The 20,226-nt window shown below is 34.6% G+C and overlaps 1 protein-coding gene across 5 annotated transcripts in view; it reads left to right on the top strand.

The window, feature by feature from the left end:
* Nucleotides 1-3,326: 3,326 nt before the first annotated feature.
* LOC136030950 (zinc transporter ZIP1-like) overlaps nt 3,327-20,226 on the top strand; it is a 61,382-nt gene continuing 44,482 nt past the window's right edge. Inside the window, exons 1-2 of one of the 5 annotated variants that reach the window (XM_065710082.1) lie at nt 3,327-3,388; nt 15,545-15,828. In XM_065710082.1, coding sequence (XP_065566154.1) covers nt 15,559-15,828 — 270 coding nt within the window. In that variant the 5' untranslated portion in view covers nt 3,327-3,388; nt 15,545-15,558. The other 4 variants (XM_065710080.1, XM_065710081.1, XM_065710078.1 and 1 more) reach the window with 4 other exon arrangements.

The following is a 20,226-nucleotide window of genomic DNA, read 5'->3' as shown; positions in this document are numbered from 1 at the left end:
AGTTTTAATGTCACTCCTTACTTTTAGTTGAAAAAACTTGTTTTTTTAATTTAATTACACTTAAAGGTCTAACTTAACAATGTTATCAGTTTAAAATCAGAATTAAAATGTAATTCCTTTGATCTAACTATTGGTATTAAAATTCCCTTTTTTAGAGTTTCAGTTACTATTGAGCTGGGTCGCTCCTTACTACAGTTCGTTGCTATGAACTGTTTGACTAAATTAAACCACAGGTTTTTCAACTGAAAGTAAGAAGCAACATAAAAACGAACTGGAATTATTATGTCTTTGATGGAGGTTGCCCCCTCCTCAATACCTCTAAAAGAATTTATATACCCATCAAAAGTTACGATCATGAAAAAATTGACCTGATTTCCAAATTGAAACAAAAACTATAAATAAAGTATGGGATGGTTTGGATTAAAACTACACTATCAACTTCTATATTTAAAAAGACGAGGATATGAAAGTAATTAGTGCCATGAGGGTAATATTGCAGCGGTTAAGGTAGAAATTGAGATTGGAAGTTGACTCGGTGTGGAGTAAGGAGTTAAGCAGTATTGTAGGTTATTCTTGTGTATACTTTTTATTGCTGCAGGGCTATGCAAGAACACGAATTATATTGAGAAGGTTAAACGATCTGGACTTGTATTAGACGCAAGATTTGAACATCTTAGATAAAGAATGCTAACAAAGTAAAAAGACTAGAAATTTTTGAGATTTCAGACTACAAGAATAGATTTATGCATTAATGTTAAGACAACTAACTCACTTAAACTAGGAATAAATGAGGGTGAAGAGGTAATGTGAGGAAACTTAAAAGTCGTGCAAGTACTTATTCAGATAATGTTATTTGTAAAGATGGTACTTCCAGTGAAGACATAGCAAGTAGGACAGCCAAGGCGAAGAATACTCTTTCACAGTTGAAAAAAATTGGAAGAATGGGTAAAGAAGTCAGTGAACATAGTTGTTGATGTCAGTGATAGATGTCAGTGAACATAGATGTCAGTTAGATGTATGTGAACATAGATGCTAGTGATATCAGTGTTAGTGACATAGATGCTAGTGACATAGATGTCAGTGAACATAGATGTTGATGTCATAGATAGATGTCAGTGAACATAGATGATTAGAATGTTGAAGTTCAAGGTAATGATAATGGTCAGGCATAGTTCTGAAAAGCGGGAGGAAGATTTTTTAAATGTTTTCTAGAGTGATTGTGGAAGTACGGTTTAAGGTTTTTGTTTGACTGAACAATAAACTGTACGAAAAATGTAGTTCGATTCAAATTTTTAGGACTATATTGAAAGAGGGATTAAAATGGCTAGACGATGTTTTATGTATGAAGAATAATATATTACCAAAGATTGTGCTTTTGTTCTATTCAGCTGGGCCAAACAAAAGCAGGTCATCCCGAATGGGTTAGGAAGAAGTTACTACGAAGTAGTTAAAGGAAATTAAAACTTTACGGGAGGGTCGAAAAGTAAAACTTTCAATAGATTGGAATGGAAGAGGTGGCGTAGTTGTTTTGGCCTCGGATGGCCTGGCGATTCACAGGGTTGTTAGTAGTAATAGTCTCGAAAAGCACAATGTTACGTGGTGATTCAGGTGTTTTGAAAAATTCATGTAGTCCATGCAAAATAAACAAGTCCATAATAATAAGTCCGTATAAAAACCAAAGTCCACTACTCTCAGTTCAGCCAACTATTTTTTGTGCTAAATATTGCTCCCCCAAAATCTTGAGACGTTTCTCAAGGCTTTTTTTTATATCTTCTATATAGTTTACTCATTGTTGCCACTTTTTTTTTAGTAAACTTCATGCCCTTCTTCGAGACAACCCCCCTGGAAAAGAGGTCTGTTTTTATTTTATTTCGTTCGGTTTAACTTATTCTATTTTCTACTTTTCTTCCTCTGTTGAACTAAGAGGGGATAAACGGAGATCCCAGCCAAAATATGAAAAATTTCCCATGTATTTTGTTCTATTTATTCTTACTTCAGGTACAGTCAGTGTGGTCTTAAAACAGCCCTAAACGGGCAATCATTTTGATCAATAGCTTCCATCAATTGATTGACTCGAGCATCAAGCATCAAGCATCAGGAACCTGTTTGACGCTTGAGTCAAGCGTTGACGGTGATTGATAGAAAGTTTGAATGACTCAGTCTTTTTTTTTTCAAAAGCAGTGTGTTAGATCAGCTTTGGTTGAGATTGATGGGTTGATGAAAGATGAATTGAAGCACACGTCAATGGGTTGACAGAAACTTTTGCTCAAAATGATTGACCGTCTAGGGCCTCCTTGACTCGGAATTCAATCTTAATGAGGGCATCAGAGGGATATACTGGAGTGATTGGAAAGTATCACTATAAGTAGGGACTGTCAATCAAACTCTACTTGGACTGAGAAATGTTTTGAGAGAAACTGCAACAAGTTATCTGTAGCAGTAGGCTACTATTTTTCGATAAGTAATTTAGGCATATAACAATAGAAAATTTGAAAAAATAAATAGCTGGCTTTTTAGAAACATGTTGAGTTTAAGAGGGAATTTTCACCTGCCCCTTATCAAGGCTGAACTCAATACTCAAGACTCCGGATACTAAAAAGTATCCTGAGGGATACTTTTTATTCTAAACTTTTTCATCTACCAGAATACTTTAGGATTTAAGCTGGTACATTGCAGAACAACGATTACTTTGCATATTTATTAAATTCTCGTTAGTCTTGGTTTATGGTCTTTTATTCCCAAAAAAGTTTCTTCTGCTTTTGTGGTTCGTTATTTTCTTATTAATTAGTGGCGTTTCTAATTTCGATTGCGTGCTTATTTTCTTTGATTTTCGTCAAACTGCAACACTGTCATTTTTTTGTTTTTTTAAGAAACAAGTGACTTGACGGCTAAAAGAGGGAAAAAGAAATTAAAGGAAACAGTTAGAGCTAGATCCTTTGAATTTGAGTTCCAGTCAAGCTAAGTCCCGTTTCCTATGGGGATACTGAGAGCTTCCATTTTCTGCTTATATCGACACTTTGGCCCCAGGTTTTATTGGCAAGCTCGATCGCAATAAGGAGAGCTCCGTATTAAGATGTACCTTGCCAACTTTTGATTTCGGTAGTAAACTAAATCTTATAAAAAAGAAATACGTATCTATTTGTATCAATTGTATGCATACTTTTGTCACGTTCTCGCTCATTTTTTTTTTCAGGTTCAGTCAATTTTAAATTTGACGCCAAGTGTTTCCAGCACTAAGGTTTAAATTATGGCCTATTATTATGTCTATGGTAATAAGTGAGTGAGTTAAGAACTCCTGTATTGCTTGTCAGTTGCCAATTTATTAATTTATTTTATGTAGAATACACATGTAATCGTGAGTGTATTGTCTGGTAGTGGAAAACAGAAGGTATTCTTCTGTAGTTATTAGTCACGGTTGTGTTTGCTTTATTAGTAAGGATAAATTAATACAGATAATATAGGTGAAATATCATATTTGACGAATTTTCCGACTGATACTGATTTAAAGTCTTGAAGTATTGAAAAAAAATAGAGAAATATGAAAAAGACTTTGATTAGTCTTTGTCCCAAAGTGCATATCTAATGTTCGTTAAAAAGTAATAAAGGAGAAAATAGTTAATAAAGCCAGAAAATAACAAAGGGGGTAGCATATTTTGTTGTATTGTTTAACAATATTATTCATATTACCATATTTTTATTATATCATGTTACTGTTACATTAAAGTATACGATTTTGTTGATTAAGAATAATAAAAGAGCAAAATCAAGATATTAGGTTGAAAAATTTATTCATGTTATTGTTTCACTCGTTGTTTTCGCATCTTGATGCTGTGAGATTTTTCTAAAGACAACAATAAAACAAAATTGAACAATGGAGGTAAAAAGACAGAACACAAGTTTTTTTTTTTTACTGCAAGTAAGGAGCTACATTAAAACTTAAAATGAACAGAAATCTTTCCATATATGAAAGGGGTTGCCTCCTCCTCAACGCCACGCTATTTACGATAAAGTTTAACTCCTTTTCACAACTCTACTAGTTGGCTTCTAATTTTTGGTTACTTCAAAAGGCGACTAGAGCCTTTTTTTGCGAACGTTTTTATTAGTAATAAATATACGTGACTTATGAATTAACTTACGCAACGAACTTCTATATTTATATATTTTTATTACGTATATGAGGGTGTTCGCCCCCTCGTCAATACCTCGCTATTTACACTAAAGTTTGAATCTTGTAACAGCTCCTTAAGAATGACCCCTAAATCACAAAGGTTGTAGAACAAATAGCTGGAATTACTAAAAAATACTTTAGCGTAACGAGCGAGGTATCGCAGAGAAGACGAATCCCCTTGTAAACGTAATAATATCTATTCGTTTTAAGTCTTAATGCTGCTCCTTACTTCAAGCTTCTTTGTTTATTTTCTCATTGTTTTTCTTTTAAACAATGCTTTAAAATCCTAGGGCCTTTTCCTGGAAACTCTCTTCTCTCGGGATAAATTCTTCCATGGAAAGATCCTCCCACGTAACCCCCTCTCCCGACCAGAACCACCTCCCCTCAACACGAAAAAGTCCTCCTGAACACGTCTGTACACTTTCCAATAACTATTACTATATGTAAACAATGGTAAAAGTTTGTAACTTGCAGCCCCTTCCCCGGGGACTGTGGGGATTTAAGTTGTCCCGAAAGACATAATTATTAGGTTTTTGACTATGATGAACAAATTTCCTATCTCAAAATTTTGATCCGGGGACTTTGGAAAAAATGAGCGTGGGAGGGGGACTATTTACCCTCCGACTTTTCTGGTCACTTAAAAAGGGCACTAGAACTTTTAATTTCTATTAGAATGAGTCCTCTCGCGACAGGATTGGACCACTGGGTCGAAACGATCATCCCTAGGGAAAAATAATAATAATAAAATAATAAACACGAATCCATGATCTGTATTCTGGCAAAAAATACAAAATACCAGATTTTTTAGATAGGAGCTTGAAACTTCTACAGTACGCTGAATCTGATGGTGGTATTTTTGTTTAGATTATTTTACTTTTAGGGGGTGTTGTCCCCTATTTTCTAAAATAAGGCGAACTTTCTCAGGCTTGTAACTTTTGATGGTAAGAATAAACTTGATGAAACTTATATATTCAAAATCAGCATAAAAATGTGATTTCTTTGATGTAACTATTGGTATCAAAGCTCCATTTTTTTAGTTTTGGTTACTATTGAGCCGGGGTCGTTACCACGAACTGTTTGATAAAGTTTGTTCCCAAGAAAAATCATAACTCCTATCAATACACCGAATGGAAACTTTATAAACTACCCTATACAAAAATTTTATTATAATTCATTGCTATCTTGACAAACGAACACACAGTTTCTAGTGGTACAAAGTCCCTGGGTCATAAAAAATATTGCTAAGGGTAATATTGACTATAGATATTGCAAAGAACCCAAGTCTCAAATCATTTAGTTTCTAGCGAAAAAAATTATGTGGTGTTTGATCTGAATCCAAAAAACATACATTTAGATAAGCTGAGAGGAGCAAATAATTCTTCCTCTTAGAAAATGTGTCAATAAGTGTGTACATTGCGGAATATGTCTTTCCACTTCTGTATGCACCCTTTGTGAAGTTATGAAGCTTTATTAGTAACTATAGCAAAACCTCACTTAGGATCAACAATGAATTACAGCAACATTTAAATTCAACTTATTGGTATCTAATCAAGAATTTTTATCTAATCAAGGATTTTAAGTCCGTGGTTTCCGTTTAGTACATATTTTTGTTAGCCAATTACATGATTCCTTCGTCAAAAACAAAAGCTAAAAAAATCCCTCTTTTCAAAATATCAATTGTGCTTTTGTTTAAAATTGCCGTTTTTGAATAAGTTACAACTCCTAAGTTATTCTCAATGGTTAGTTTTTTTAAACATATATTTTAAGTTGTTTTTTTTTTTAATATGAGCCGCGGTTCCTTCTTGGCTATGTTTGAGCGGTAGCTAAAACCGTAATTTTGAGCCCCACCTCTTTGATTAATCCTCCCTTTTTTAAACCTGATTATTTACTCTGTGAAATCTTAAGTTGGTTAAAAGAGCGAACTGATAATTCCATCCGATTAGCTAATCTTTGTGATATTTCAAGCCAGTAAAAAGAAAGAAACGTCTTTGAATAATATGATCCGAGCCAGGAGTCTAACGATTTATTATTTGTCCGAATGGCCTGTAAACTACATAAAGGTTAGCCTTTATCTTTCCTATGAATTTTTGACTTTTAATTTATGGTTTGCAGTGGGAAATTGCAATTTCCTAAGAAATAAATAGATTGCTCAAGTTGTAAGTTCTGACTAACCTGTCGTATTCTCTGTAAGTTTAAAAGGAACGGATTTAAAAAAAAGAAAAGAGTGATGAAAATAAAACTTTTTAAGCGTTTCATTTCTGTATTAGCGTCATTTCTGATGAATCGTCGCAATTGATGCCAGTTTGGCACAAGTTACCACCCCCGGTGACACCCTTCAGGTGCATGTTATCATAACTAAGGGGATATAAACCTGTTTTACTCAAAAATAATTTATAAACTAAAATATGACCGTTGTTTCTATTTGAACTATTGAGAGCTTATTTTTTGTCGTGAATTTTTTTTCTTGATTTCTTGCATGTTGATTTTTCTCTTGGTGAAACTTGTATATTGATTTTTCTCCCCGTGAAACTGATTTTGTTCATGGAACTTGTTCCGTGCTGGTTTTTTTCTGTAGAAACTGTTGCGTATGGATTTTTGTTCGTGAAAATTGCTGTATGTTGATTTTTCTCTTCGTGAAACTTTTGCATTGATTGTTCCTCCTCTTGAAGCTGATTTCACTCAAGGAACTTGTTATGTGCTGATTTTCCGTTCGTGGAACGTTCGCTGATCTCTGTTCGCAAAACTTGTTAAATGTTAATTTTTTCTCTTCGGGAGTCTTCTACATTATTTTTCTTTCCCAGAAACTAATTTTGTTGGTGAAACCTGTTGTTTGCTTATTTTGGATCGTTGAACATGCTACATGCTGATTTTTTTATGTTCGTGAAAATGATTTTGTCCCTGGAACTTGTTGCGTGCCGATTTTGTTCTCGGAACTTGTTGTGTGTTAATACTTGTTATTGAAACTTCTTGAATGTTGATTTTCCCTCCATACAAAATTGTGCATTAATTTTTCTTCTCTCGAAATTGATTTTGTTCAAGGAACTTGCATGCTGGTTCTTGTTTTGTGGAACTTCTTACATGCTGATTTTTGCTCACGAAACGTGTTGTATGCTGATTTTTTTCTTTGTAAATCTTTTACATTGATTTTTCTCCTCGTGAAACTGATTTTCTTCATGGAACTTGTTGCGTGGCAATTTGTATTTGTGGAAATTATTGCAGGCTTATTTTGTTCTTGGAACTTGCTGCATGCTGAATTTCTCGGTTTACAAGACTGATTTCGCTCATGGGACTTGTTGCGTGCCATATTTATTTGTGGAACTTGTTACGTACCCGATTTGTTTATGGAACTTGTTGCCTGCTAATTTTCGTCCATTAAACTTCTTGCATGTTGATTTTTCTCTTCGTGAAAATCGAATATTTATTTTTCTCCTCGTGAAACTAATTTTGTTCATAGAACTTGTGCATCAATTTCTCTCCTCGTTAGACTGATTTTGTTCAAGGAACTTGTTGCGTGCTGATTTAAGCTCATGAAACTTGTTGTATGTTGATTTCTCTCTCCATGAAACGTGTATAATGATTTCTCCTTGTGAAATTGATTTTGTTTATGGAACTTGCTGCGTACTGATTTTGTTCCTGGAACTTGTTGCGTACTGATTATTGTCCGTGTAACTTTTTGTGTGTTGATATTTCTCTTCGTGGAACTTGTACATTGATTTTTTCTCCTCTTGAAACTGATGTTGTCCACAGCTTTCTTTTCGTAAAACAAGTACGCCATTTGTTTACATCCTACTAGGTTAGGGTAAATTAACCTAGTTACGTTAACTAGAGTAGGTTAACCTAACCTAGAAGTATGTAAGATTTTCTCTTCATAAAACTAATACGCCTTTTCTTACATGCTATTAGGTTAGGTTAACCTGACCTAGTAGCAGGTAAGAAAAAGTTGTTCTAGTTTCACGAAAAATTAATACACAACTAGTTCCTCGAATTAAAAAAAAAGACAGTTTAAGCTCCTTGAAGAGATATTACAAATGCAACAAGTCGAATGAAATAAAATCATCGTGCACTATGTTTCACGAAGAAAAATACAACATGCAACAAGTTTCATGAAGAAAATTTCATGATAAATTAAGTTTCTCGAAAGAAAAATCAACATTCGATCATCTTCACGACGAATAATGTCAAGATAAATTAAGTTTCGCCGGCAAAATCAGCACTAAAAAAATTCCATGAATGAAATCAATTTCACGAGGAGAAAAATCAATGTACAAGTTTCATGAAGAGTAAAATCAATACGCAACAAGTTTCACGAACAATAATCAACGTGCAAAAAGTTCCACGAACAAAAATGAGCAGGCTGCAGGTAAGATGAATAAAATCAGTTTCACGACATGGAAATTCAATACACAAATTCCTCAAAGAGAAAATCCATATGAAGAAATTTCCACGAACAGAAATCAGCACGTTAAAAGTTCTGTGAGCAAAAATCAGCACGCAACAATTTCCAAGAAAGAAATGAGTTTCACAAGGAGTAAAATCATTGTACAAGTTTCGTGAAGAGAAAAAGCAGCATGCAACATGTGTAACGAACAAATATCAGCACGCAACAAGTTCCACGAGCAAAATCAGCACGCAACAAGTTCCATGATCAAAAATAAGCATGCAACAAGTTCTATGAACAGAATCAGTTTCACGACGAGAAAAATCAAGGTAAAAGTTTCATGAAGAGAAAAATCAACATGCAACAAGTTTGAAGAACAAAAATCAGCACGCAACTAGTTCCACAAACAAAAATCAATACGCAACAAGTTCCATGAACTAAATCATTTTCACATTGAGAAAAATCAAAATACAGGTATCACGAAGAGAAAAATAAACGTCCAACAAGTTTCAAGAACAATAATTAGTACGAAGAAAAATCAACACGCAACAAGTTCCATGAACAAAATCATTTTCACGATGAGAAAAATCAAAATACAGGTTTCAAGAAGAGAAAAATTAACATGCGACAAGTTTCTTGAACAAAAATCAGAACAAACATGTTGGAACCTCTTGAAAGAAGTCTTGAAGAAAAAATTCTTAAAAAACTTAAAATTCTTTAATCGTCTTGAAAAGGTCTTGAAGAAAAATGTCTTAGAAATATCTTGAAGCGTCTTGAAACATCTTTAAAATGTCTTCAAGAAAAATGTCTTAGTGAAACTCCCCCGCTTGACTAGTGGACATTCCTTGTCACATAAAAACCTAAAGTAAACAAACCCTATTAAGTAATATCTTTTTTCCTGACCATCGAACAAGTCCTGTTATGACCAAAAGTAAACAAACCTTATTAAGTAACAGCTATTTTCTGGGTCCTCTAACAAGTCCTTTTACGGAGCTTGCAAACCCTGTGATGCAACAGCCAAAGAAATCTTAATTTGGTGGGGGCTCCTGAACGTTTTTAAAATAACTTTAAAATACCCTGACTTAACAAAAAGCTGCTGGCTGTCTTGGATTGACGGTATAGGGCTTTCGTGGAATCTAGGGATATGGGTTTCATGGAATCCAGGGATATCTGTGTCATGGAAAACCCTACGTTGCCACTACTATAGTAGCAGCATTAACAGTAGCAATAGTGGTAACATACACATAGCGCCTTTTACTTAGTTCAGTACTCTCTTCAGCATATCCTGAAGGTTTTAGCTTAGTTCTCTAAGTTGCTAATAATATATTACTTATATGTCTTTATGACAAACTACATGCACTTAGTGTAACTTAATTTATTTAAAACTCCCCATAAACATTCCCAGAAAGTCTCACCATAATACCATTAGCTTCATTTAAAGCAGGAACCATAGTAGCAGTAGCAGTATTAGAAGTAGTGCCCAAACTATACGACTCGTAAGAGTTGTGATGCCGAGTTATAACTCCTGGGAAAAGGGTCGCCGTGTTCATTTGATAATTTAAATAATTTTCTACACAACTCCCTTACAATCATGAATTGAAGATGTAGAGTGTTTCTTCAAGCTATAGAGTTCAGAAGCAGAGGGAATTCAGGGGTCAGGTCCCTTGATCCCTCTTTGATATAGACTACTTTTTTTTGGAATGATATGAGGTTCAACGAAGATGTTAATTTCATTTCTTTGTCGATATAATACCAATTTCAAAATAGGATGCTCAATTTTGTGTTGAGAAGATATCAAAGGGATAATGGCATAATTTTGGGACTCTCCCCCTGAACCTACTTACATTACGTCACTACTGCAGATATTTTTTCTACTTTTGATCGTTCTGAATAATGAATTTCTTGTTTTCTGTACGTGACTTTTGAGACATCCTGGAATTATAGTTGATTTTCCATAAGGTAATACATTGTTGTTTTTGCCCGACAATAGTCAATCATTCCTAGAAATCTTATTTGAAAATAACACATATATTACTATTGAATTGTAAAGCAAATATAACCAAGCTATTTAGCATTCATTATTCTACAATAAGCTTATTGTTATAAAGGATAGAGTCCGTTTTCTTATCGTTTTATGTGTCTTCTTAATGCAATTAATTTAATTAAGATGCACAGTTTAAGCCTATATGGCTAATTGAGTGTTTGGATTTGGATTCCCACTATGTGAGTATGCTAACAGTCTGGATCATCTGTTTTTTGACCTTGTCACTTTTAATCTTAGTCACAGTAATAATGTGAATGGGATTATTGGACAGATGAAGAACACTCTAGTGACAGGAATGTCCATAGGGTTTTTTTTGGAGGAGAGGGGGAATGAAAAAACTTTCGATTTGGTAATTTGAATAAAATGTGACTGAATATTCTGGAGCATGAAGGGGTGTTTTTTGAAGATAGGGGAGGGGGGGGGGTTGAGAGCTCCTCTGGATACATCCCAGGGTTGACACCAATCCAAAGTTTTGTGTCTACACATGATATTTCAAAGGGTGGCACAGTTATGAAAAAATACTGAAATAGATGAATTATATGGAGAATTATAAGTAATTGCTGGAGAAACCGTAAAAGATCACTAAGTTTCAGATTACATGGGTCGATTCTCTCCGTGCTGGGCACTTGGGAGGAGGAGGTGGGGTATTTAGCAAGTGCTTTGCAAAATTTTCGAGAACAAATCCCTATCAAAGGTGGTTTTTAGAAAGAAACCTGACAATTTCAAACGGTGTTGATTTTACTTTTGTCAAAAACACCGTCTGTCCTGGCCGGGTTTTTCAAATGTTGTTGATTTTAGTTTTTCAATAAGGCCATCTCTCCTAGCCGGTTTTATATATCTAGTTTTGTTTATTTATATACTATTTGTTAAATGATATTGTATTTTATTTGTTTATTAATAAATGAACACATTTAGTCATGAATACGGAAAAACGAATTCATTGATATTAAAAATGAAAGATCATTCATGTGCCACGATTGTGAAAAATTGTTCAAATGTTCACAAATTGTCAGATGGAAAATAGTTCGTGGATTTCTTGTGGCATGGGCTAATCGGCCAATGAATAGAGAGCTGTCATACTTTCCCAAAATTGACACTTGCTCCTTAGCTGAAACCATAAAAATGTCACAACCTAATATTGTGGCCTCTTTGAAATTGCCTGCTTTTATTGTCGTAGTTGAGAACGTTTTCTCAGAGTTATTTGAGACAAAACTACAAAAACGCATTCTGAACTGTAGAATTGCGACCCAGTGCGCTGATTCCTTGGCCTTTAAAATTCACTTCGAGCTACAACAGCACCAAAAATCACTCTGAAAGACTCTAAAAGAGTTGGCTATTACAGATTCCACGTTCAAAGCTTTGTTTTCAAACAGTTCGTAGTAACGAACTGTAAGTAAGGAGTGACCCGGGTCAATAGTAACCAAAACTCTAAAAAACAGAATTTGGATACTAATAGTTACACCATAAGAATCAGATTCTTATGCTGATTTCAAATATATAAGTTTCATCAAGGTTAACTTTGCCCATCAAAAGTTACGAGCCTAAAAAATTTGTCTTATTTTCGAAAAAAAGGGAAACACTCCTTAAAAGTGATAGAATATTAATGAAAATCACACTGTCAGATTAAGCATATCACAAAAATCTTACAGTAGAGTTTCAAGGTCCTATGCAAAAAATATGAAATTTTTTATTTTTGCCAGACGAAAGATCAGGGACGTGTGTTGTATTTGTTTGTTTGTTTTTTGAAGGGGTGATAGTAACGATCCAGTGGTCCTAGAACATCACGAGATGGCTCACTCGACCAGAAGTTAAAAGTTCTAGTGCCCTTTTTAAGTGACTAAAAAATGGAGGGCAACGAGGCCTGCTCCCACGCTCGTTTTTCTCAAAGTCACATGATCAAAATTTTGAGGTAGCCATCTTATTCAGAATTGTCGAAAATATAATAAGTTCGTCTTTGAGGATGACTTAATCTCCACAGTCCCCGGGGAAGGGCTGCAAGTTATGAACTTTGCCCATTGTCTACAATAGTATTGGTTATTGAGAAGTATAGTCTACAGAGGTTTTCAGGAGGGATTTCTTCTGGTAGGAGGGATGGGTTGGGGAAGAGGATTACGTGTAAGGGCCTTTTCATGGAGAATGTTTTCATGGGGGAAGGGAAATTTCTAGGAGGGGCGTCAGATTTCCTGGCACTATTTAAAAAACGATCAGAAAGTAAATAAAAAACAAGTTTTTTCAAGTGAAAGTAAGGAGCAGCATTAAAACTTAAAACGAATAGAAATTACTACGTATATGAGGGGGTTTGACACCTAGTCAGTACCTCGATTTATTAGTAGTTTCAAAAGTACTAGTTAATTAGTATCTATTCTAATTAAATGACCTTTGTGATTCAAGGGGTCATTCGCAAAGACTTTGAAAAAAATTTCAACTTTTACATAAAGAGTGAGTTATTGACTAGGGGGCGAAACTCCTTATATACGTAATAATTTACGTTCGCTATAATTTTTAATGTTACGCCTTACTTTCAGTAGAAAAAACTGTTTTTTTTTTATTATTTGATTTATTCCAAAAAGGTCATCATTGGCGTAACTTAAGCTTTGTTTTTGTACCTAAAAGGACAAGAAAGCTAGTATTGCCATAGCCTGCTTTTGTTGCCGCAGTTAAGAGCGTCCATTCAGAGTTAGGTGATATAGAGCCCGAAACTCGCAATCTAAACTGTATCAAACAGTTCCTGGCAAGGAACTGTAATAAGGAGCGACCCGGCTCAAAAGTAAATGAAATCCTTAAAAAACGGAATTTTAATACTAAAAGTTACATCGAAAGAATTGCATTTTTATGCTGATTTTAAATATATAAGTTTCATCAAGTTTAATCTTACCCATCAAAAGTTACGAGCCTGAGAAAATTTGCCTCATTTTAGAAAATAGGAGGAAACACCCCCTAAAAGTCATAGAATCTTAAGGAAAATCACACCATCAGATTCAGCGCATCAGACAACTTTACTGTAGAAGGTTCAATCTCCTATATACAAAATTGTGGAATTTTGAATTTTTTTGCCAGAAAACAGATCACGGGTGCGTGTTTATTTGTTTTTTTTGTTTTTTTTCCCAGGGGTGATCGTATCGACCCAATGGTCCTAAAATGTCACAAGAGCGCTCATTCCCACGGAAATTAAAAGTTCTAGTGCCCTTTTTAAGTGACCAAAAAATTGGAGGGCACCTGGGCCCCCTCCCAAGCTCGTTTTTACCCAAAGTGACCGGATCAAAATTCTGAGATAGCCGTTTTATTCAGCATAGTCAAAAAACCTAATAACTATGTCTTTTAGGACGAATTACGCCCCCACAGTCCCCGTGGGAGGGGCTGCAATTTACAAACTTGACCATTGTTTACATATAGTAATGGTTATTGGTAAGTGTATAGACGTTTTCAGGGGATTTTTTTGGTTTGGTGGGTAGAGGGGTTGAGGAGAGGGTGTATGTGGGGGAATTTTCCATGGAGGAATTTGTCATGGGGAATGAGAATTTCCATGAAGGGGCGCAGGATTTTCAAGCATTTAAAAAAGTAAAAAATAAATATGAAAAGTTTATTTTCAACTGAAAGTAAGGAGCAGTATTAAAACTTAAAACGAACAGAAATTATTACGCATGGGAAAAGTGCACCTTCTCCTTATACCTCGCTTTTTATGCTAAAGTATTTTTTAGTAATTTCAGCTACTTATTCTACGGCCTTTGGGATTCACGGGTCATTCTTAAGTAATTGGGACAAAATTTAAGCTTTAGTGTAAAAACTGAGGTATTGGCGAGGAAGCGAACTCCCTCATATGCGTAGTAATTCGTAAGCTACGTATGTTCTTACTAATAAAAACGTTCGTAAGAAATTATAAGTTCTAGTTGCCATTTTAAGTAACCAAAAACTTGGAGGGTAACTAGGCCTCCTCTCCGGCTCTTCTCGAAAGTGTCCGATCAAAATTATGAGACAGCCATTTAGCCAAGAAAAATAAATTAATGTGCAAATTTAGTTTTAATTATTCATGTGCGGAAAGCCAAAATCAAAACATGAATTAATTCAAAAACCTTCAGTAATTAAATATAAATAAACAAGCTTTTTTAACTGCAAGTAAGGAGTGACATTAAAACTTCAAACGAACAGATATCGCTCCGTATATGAAAGGGGTTGTCCCCTCCTCAACGCCTCGCTCGTTACACTAAAGTTGTTTACTGTTTTAAAACATAGAGTTGAGAGAAAGAGTCAAACTTTAGCGTAAAGAGTGGGGCGTTGAGGAGGGGACAACCACTTTCATATACGGAGTAATTTCAGTTCGTTTTAAGTTTTAATGCCGCTCCTTACTTGCAGTTAATTTTTTTTATTTAATAGCTGAAGAGACCAAGGGTGGTAATTCTCGGGCCTCCAAAACTATTCTGAGTGACTCCATGAAAGTTGTCTATTAGAGACTCCCTGCCCACAGTTTTGTTTTATGCCTAGAAGGTGTTTTTTCTGTCACAAGATTGGCACAGCTGCAAGGCTTATGCACAAAGCTGCTAAGTACATAAACCTTGCCTTCTAAACAACAAATGGCTCCACAAGCCACATTTTGTCTTTGATAATATTTTCCTTCGTAGTCATTCATTACCTCATTAGCAATAATTCGCTGTGATCGTCTAAAAATCAAAACTTATTAAATGAAACACAGTTTGGATCAAACATATCTAAGGGATTTAGGTTAAATGCGAATAATAACACTTAATACGTATTGAACCAGTAAAGACTGTTTAAGAAATCAAATTATTTTACAGACAATACCATTCAAAAGACGAGGGCTGATGACCAAACTTGGCATATAGAACTCTAAACCGTGTACAGTACACATAATTCGTTTTGATTTTGGATGGTTGAACTACAATGGTATACAGTTTTTCTTATTTTTAATTGTTTCAATACAGAAGTACCTCTTTTTCAGAAGAAAAGAAGGAAATGTCAGCCAATAAAGAAGATACTAGTGGTATTACAGAAGCAAAAATTGCATCGATTTGTATACTAGCTATTGTATCTTTAATATGTGGCTTTATTCCTCTTTGGATTGTGAAGCGTTTTGGCGCTACAAACAAGGCCATGTCACGCACTGCAAACTCGATTCTGTCTGGGATGCTTTGTTTCGGAGCAGGTATTCTAATGGCTACTGCACTTCTTCACTTATTGCCAGAAGTAAGAAATGGGCTGAATGCCTTGATTGAATGCAATGTGGTAAGTCTTTTTTTCATTTCTGTTTTCTTTTGACTTTGGAACAAGGCATAGATTAAACAAATGTTCCTTGTGTTTTTAGGGCAGGTATTCAGATGGATACTGCACTTTAAACTTTTTACTGAAGGCAAAATATGAGCTTAATATCTTAGAATATATTTTAGTAAGTTATGATTTTTTTTACTTCTATTTTGTTTTAATTTTGGAGCAGGACCTAGTTTGGGGCCTATTTTCCTTGTGTTTTGGGGTGGGTATTCTAATGCATGTTGCGCTTTATCAATTATCAACCGAAGTGAAAAGTGGGCTAAAAGCCTCGACTGAATGCAGTATGGCAAGTCATATTTTTTTTATTTATTCTTATTTTTTATCCTTTATGGATAGCGACCTATTTTGAGACCTAGTTTCTTTTTGTTTTGAAGCAGGCATGCTAATGTCTACTGTGCCTCTACACTTATGAGAAAAATAGGCTAAATTTATTGATGAATTACAATGTGGCAAGACACATTTCTCATATTCATTCCCATTTTGTTTTTAACTCACTGCAGAACCTGTTTTGAGATTTTCATCAATCTTTTTTCGGGGAAGGGGGCAAGAATTCCGTAAGTTACTACAATTCTTAAATTATTGCCCTAAGTGAGAAATTGGCTTAATAACTTGATTGAATGGAATGTGTTAAGTTGCATATTTAATTTTCTTATTTTGTTTTTATTTCTCTGAAGGAACACGATAAAAACTAATCCTCTTTCAGTAGAAAATACAAAATTTTAATGCCTTGTTTTACCACTAAGATTGTAAAATTAAATCGAAAGACTAAAATAATACCCTATTTGCCGTCTAACATAGAAATTAAGTGCTAAATTGTTTGAACTAACAAACCAAAATACACTAGACAAAAGAGAAAAAAATAGTAGAAAGACGAGTAAATTTTTGGGGTTTTCTTGTCTTTTTTATTATAAATAGTCTTTTTTTGCACAATTTTTTTTTGACCAGTAAGAGTCTCTCCAGAACCAATTCTTTTTAATTGATTAGTAATTTGTTTAAATAGTTTCATCAAAAAAAAGTAAATCAAACAGTTCGTGGTAACGAACTGTAGTAAGGAGCGACCCGGTCAATAGTAACCAAAACTCTAAAAAATGGAATTTTGATACCAATAGCTACATCAAAAGAATCGCATTTTAATGCTGGTTTTAAATATATAATTTTCATCAAGTTTAGTCTAACCCATCAAAAGTTACGAGCCTGAGAAAATTTGCGTTATTCTAGAAAATAGGGGAAAACGCCCCCTAAAAGTCATAGAATCTTAACGAAAATCACACCATCAGATTCAGCGTATCAGAGAACCCTACTGTAGAAGTTTCGAGCTCCTATATACAAAAATGTCAGAAGGCAGATCACGGATGCGTGTTTATTTTTTTTTTTTTTTTTTGTTTTTTTTTTTTTTTTTCCCAGGGGTGATCGTATCGACCCAGTTGTCCTAGAATGTTGCAAGAGGGCTCATTCTAACGGAAATGAAAAGTTCTAGTGCCCTTTTTAAGTGACCAAAAAAATTGGAGGGCACCTAGGCCCCCTCCCACGCTAATTATTTTCCCAATGTCGACGGATCAAAATTCTGAGATAGCTATTTTATTCAGCGTAGTCTAAAAACCTTATAACTATGTCTTTGGGGACGACTTACTCCCCCACAGTCCCCGTGGGAGGGGCAACAAGTTACAAACTTTGACCTGTGCTTACATATAGTAATGGTTATTGGGAAGTATACAGGCGTTTTCAGGAGGATTTTTTGGTTTGGGGGAGGGGTTGAGAAGAGGGGGATATGCTGGGGGAACTTTCCTTCGAGAATTTGTAATGGGAGAAGAAAATTTCCATGAAGGGAGAGCAGGATCTACTAGCATTATTTTAAAAAAAACAATTAAAAAATAAAAGTGAAAAAGCTTTTTCAGCTGGAAGTAAGGAACAGCAATAAAACTTAAAACAAACAGAAATTATTACCCATATGAGGGGCTCACCTCCTTCTAATACCTCGCTCTTTACGCTAAAGTATTTTCGGTAATTTCAACTACTTATTCTACGGCTTTTGTGATTCAGGGGGTCATTCTTAATGAATTGGGATAAAATTTAAGCTTTAGTGTAAAGAGCGAGGTACTGACGATGGGGCGAATCCCCTCATATATGTAATAAAAACATGAGAATACAAAAGTTCTTTACGTAAGCTAATTTATAAGTTACGTAAATCTTTTACCAATAAAAAGATTCGTAAAAAATTAAAAGTTCTAGTTGCCTTTTTAATTAACCAAAAAATCGGGGGGCAACTAGGCTTCGTCCCCCGCTCTTTTTTTCTCAAAATCATTCGATCAAAGTTATGAGAAAGCCATTGAGCCAAAAAAAAAAAAATATGCAAATTTCGTTTTGATTATTCCTCTGCGGAGAGCCAAAATCAAAACATGCATTGATTCAAAAACGTTCAGAAATTAAATAAAAAAAACAAGTTTTTTCTACTGAAAGTAAGGAGTGACATTAAAACTTAAAACGCACAGAAATTACTTCGTATATGAAAGAGGCTGCTTCCTCATCAACGCCCCGCTCTTTACGCTAAAGTGTTTTACTGTTTTAGAAAGAAGAATTGAGAGAAAGAGTCAAACTTTAGCGTAAAGAGCGGGGCGTTGATGAGGAAGCAGCCTCTTTCATATACGAAGTAATTTCTGTGCGTTTTAAGTTTTAATGTCACTCCTTACTTTCAGTAGAAAAAACTTGTTTTTTTTATTTAACAATCAGAAAGAGTTGTGAAGGTTATGAAAAACGTTAAGGATGGAAGTGTCACAGAACACAGAGCTACAATCAAACAGTTCGTGGTAACGAACTGTAGTAAGGAGCGACCCGGCTCAATAGTAAACGAAACTCTAAAAAACGGAATTTCGATGCTAAAAGATATATCAAAAGAATCGGATTTTTATGCTGATTTCAAATATATAAGTTTCATCAAGTTTAGGGTTGGAAAAAGGGACCAAATAAAATTACTGATATAAAAGGATTTCAATTCCATATTTTGCTTGTTTACTTTTCTAAAACACTTTATTGTTTTCTTAAAATTATCCCTATCATTTTGTTTACCGCGAAATAACTTGGAAAATTTTAAAATCTTGAAATTAATGCAGGTGTGACAAAATAAAACTTACTCAAAATTTTATATTTGAAGTTTCAAGTGCATAAATGCTCCAAGGAAATCCTTAAATGCAATGAAACACTTTTAAGAACTTCACTTAAGACCTTACACCCTCCCAGTGGCATTAATTAGGAGTGGAAGGTGTCAAGGGGCACTTTACCCCCCCCAAATTTTTGTCTTAGCCCCTAGATTCTTAAAAATATTGAGAAAATGCCTGTTTTGGTACTTTTTGTTAAAGCATTGCAAAAAACAACCAAGTTGACACCCTTCCGTAAGATTTTAGCAGTACATTTTGCCCCCCTTCCCCACTCTGAGTTAGACTAAACCAGATGTTCCTGTGCCTTCAGATGCCAAGGGGGATCACCATATAGGTATATGATGTAGGTTATCACAGGAGAGTTACCTTGAGAAACAAGCTGTACGAAGAACTTACTTTCTACGGCTACAATAAGAGTAGGGTTGATTTGGCTAGGGCACGTGTGGATGAGGGATAACAGATTGTCAAAGACCATATATTTGGCTATTCATCTAGGGCCAAACGTAAAGAAGACCGTCCCCACAACATTATAGCCGAGAACATCAAACAATAAAAAAGATTAATAATTTTTTATTCTTTCTATTCATGTTAATAAAAATGTATTTTATTTTCTTAGAAAAACTCATTATTTCGGCTGAGGAAAGGACTGTTAGAGTGATAAAATAAGCACAAATAAAAGCTTTAAGAAATTATGTTGCCCAAAGTTTAGAATTAAGGATTCACGCCACCCAACTTACTGAAAGGGATTGGACAGGCTTAAAAAAAATATTTTAAATTGTGTATCATTCTTTGTCTGAAACAAGTCTACATATTGTAAAATACTAAAATTAACAAAACAAATTTAAAACTTAAAGTTCACAATTTATAAGCCAAATTCACGCTATCTGATTGAAATGAACGAAAAAAATAGAAAAACGAATGGCACAAGAGATTTTTAGTTTCTTATGTTTATAGTTTACTTTTCTAGAAATGCTGGTACTTAATTATTCAGAACATACTCATGAATTCTGATCTGAAAGTAAGATCTGAGAAAACCAGTTTCATAGCCACAAGGCTTATTTAGTTTGACAGAATGCACTGGGCTTATATAATTTGGGCCATATATTTGCACAGTAGGGGGAAGTGGGGGTAAAGCACTGTATGTGCATGCAAAATATGTTAGCTACAATTATTCTGCATATTATGAAGTAAGAATTGTTTTTTA

This window comes from Artemia franciscana, chromosome 9, assembly GCF_032884065.1.
Source record: "Artemia franciscana chromosome 9, ASM3288406v1, whole genome shotgun sequence".
Classification (NCBI taxonomy): Eukaryota; Metazoa; Arthropoda; class Branchiopoda; order Anostraca; family Artemiidae; genus Artemia; species Artemia franciscana.
The sequence above is the reverse complement of the archived record's forward strand: the minus strand, read 5'-3'. Positions and strand labels throughout refer to the sequence as shown.